We start from the raw sequence: 1837 nt of genomic DNA on the forward strand, positions 1-1837 counted from the left end.
CTCCCCCCCGTCTCTTAACTACTATGTTGTTGTTGGTTCCTGTCTCTCTCTCTCTCTCTCTGTCTCTCTGTCTGTCCCGATGCTCGCCCGCCCACTCCCTGTCCGACTGACTCGTCCGTCCTCTGCGTGTTTTTCCAGCACCAACGAGGGGGTGTGGTCTAACCAGGGCTGCGTCCGCTCCGACGGGAACATGACCTACTCCGTGTGTCTGTGCAACCACCTGACCAACTTCGCCATCCTCATGCAGGTGGTGCCGATCAAGGTGAGCGTCATCGACCAATGAGATCGTTAGGGGAGGGGCCTAAACCACTGCTGCAGCTCTCGCGCGAACGGACGCGTGTACTCGTCACACGTGTACCCAGTATACTTCAAGTACCGATCCTCGTCCCCCCCCCACCAGAATAGGGTTAGCTCCACGACGGGGGGGCCTGGAAATAGAATATAAAAAATATATAAAATATTTAAAAAATATAAAAAATATTTAAAAAATATATAAAAAATATAAAAAATATTTAAAAAATATAAAAAATATTTAAAAAATATAAATAATATAAATATAAAAAATATAAAAAATATATATATAAAACATATAAATATATATATATATATATATATATATATATATATATATATATATATATATATATATATATATATATATATATATATATATATATATATATGCTATATATATGCTATATATGCTATATATATGCTATATATATATATATATGCTATATACATATATGTGTTCATACATGTATGTATATATGTATACACACACATATACACATATATAATGGGTAAACATACACTGTATATATACATACATTTGTATAAATATTAGTGCATATATACTGTACGTGTGTCTATACTATATGCTATATCACTATACTATATATGATTGTTAAAGAACGATAATATCTTTTACAGCACACAACGTTTCCTCTGGTTCACTGGTTATGACTTACAAGTTTATTGCTGGGGTGAGCGTCTTGTCGTCTGTTGATGGTGTCACGGTCCCCCTCGACCCGACCCGACCCGGGGCAGGACCAGTGTCTCCGTGCAGCTGGACCATCACGTCCAAGTAGAGACAAAGTGGAAAACGCGATTTCGAAACTCCCAGGATTCCTGAAGGCGTCGGGGATTTGAACTCAGTTTAACGATCACCTGACGATGATGTCACCGCTCGGCCACGTCAACTCCTCTGGTACCGAAGAAGAAGTTGGACTTGAATCTGTCGACTTTCTTCTCCTTCGTGAACCGGCCAATCAGATTTAGAGAAACGTTGAACCCAGAGTTGACCAACAGTCGGTGCTGCTGTAAAAAAACGTTGTTTTTTTTTTTGGTTTTTTTTTTTCCAGACCAAAGATCAACAAGACCAGGTCCAGAACCAGAGCAACAAGGTTTTCCTCTACTGTGCCTTCCTGGACTACAGGTGAGTGTGTGACGTCATCACGGCAACACCTGCTGGTGACTCCGTGTACTGCTCCTTTATTAGTATTGTTGTCGTTATCATTGTTATTATTATTACTATTGTTATTATTATTATAGCTATTATTATAGTTATTATTGTTGTTATTATTATTACTATTGTTATTATTATTATTGCTATTATTATAGTTATTATTGTTGTTATTATTATTACTATTGTTATTATTATTATTATTGATGATAATATTATTTTTATTATTATCATTATTGTTGTTATTATTATTATTATTGTTATTATCATTATTATTGATGTTAATAGTATTATTATTTTTATTATTGTTGTTATTATTATTATTATTTTTATTGTTGTTATTGTTATTATTATTATTATTATTATTGATGT

At 34.7% G+C, this 1837-nt stretch overlaps 1 protein-coding gene across 1 annotated transcript in view; it reads left to right on the forward strand.

The window, feature by feature from the left end:
* The window catches only part of adgrd1 (adhesion G protein-coupled receptor D1), a 28482-nt gene that overhangs the window by 22790 nt on the left and 3855 nt on the right, over positions 1 to 1837 (forward strand). Inside the window, exons 17-18 of the mRNA XM_025053817.1 lie at positions 139 to 262; positions 1365 to 1438. Of these exons, the coding sequence (XP_024909585.1) occupies positions 139 to 262; positions 1365 to 1438 (198 nt within the window). The remainder of the gene's footprint in view (positions 1 to 138; positions 263 to 1364; positions 1439 to 1837) is intronic.

This window comes from Cynoglossus semilaevis, unplaced genomic scaffold (assembly GCF_000523025.1).
Source record: "Cynoglossus semilaevis isolate Cse_v1.0 unplaced genomic scaffold, Cse_v1.0 scaffold282, whole genome shotgun sequence".
Classification (NCBI taxonomy): domain Eukaryota; kingdom Metazoa; phylum Chordata; class Actinopteri; order Pleuronectiformes; family Cynoglossidae; genus Cynoglossus; species Cynoglossus semilaevis.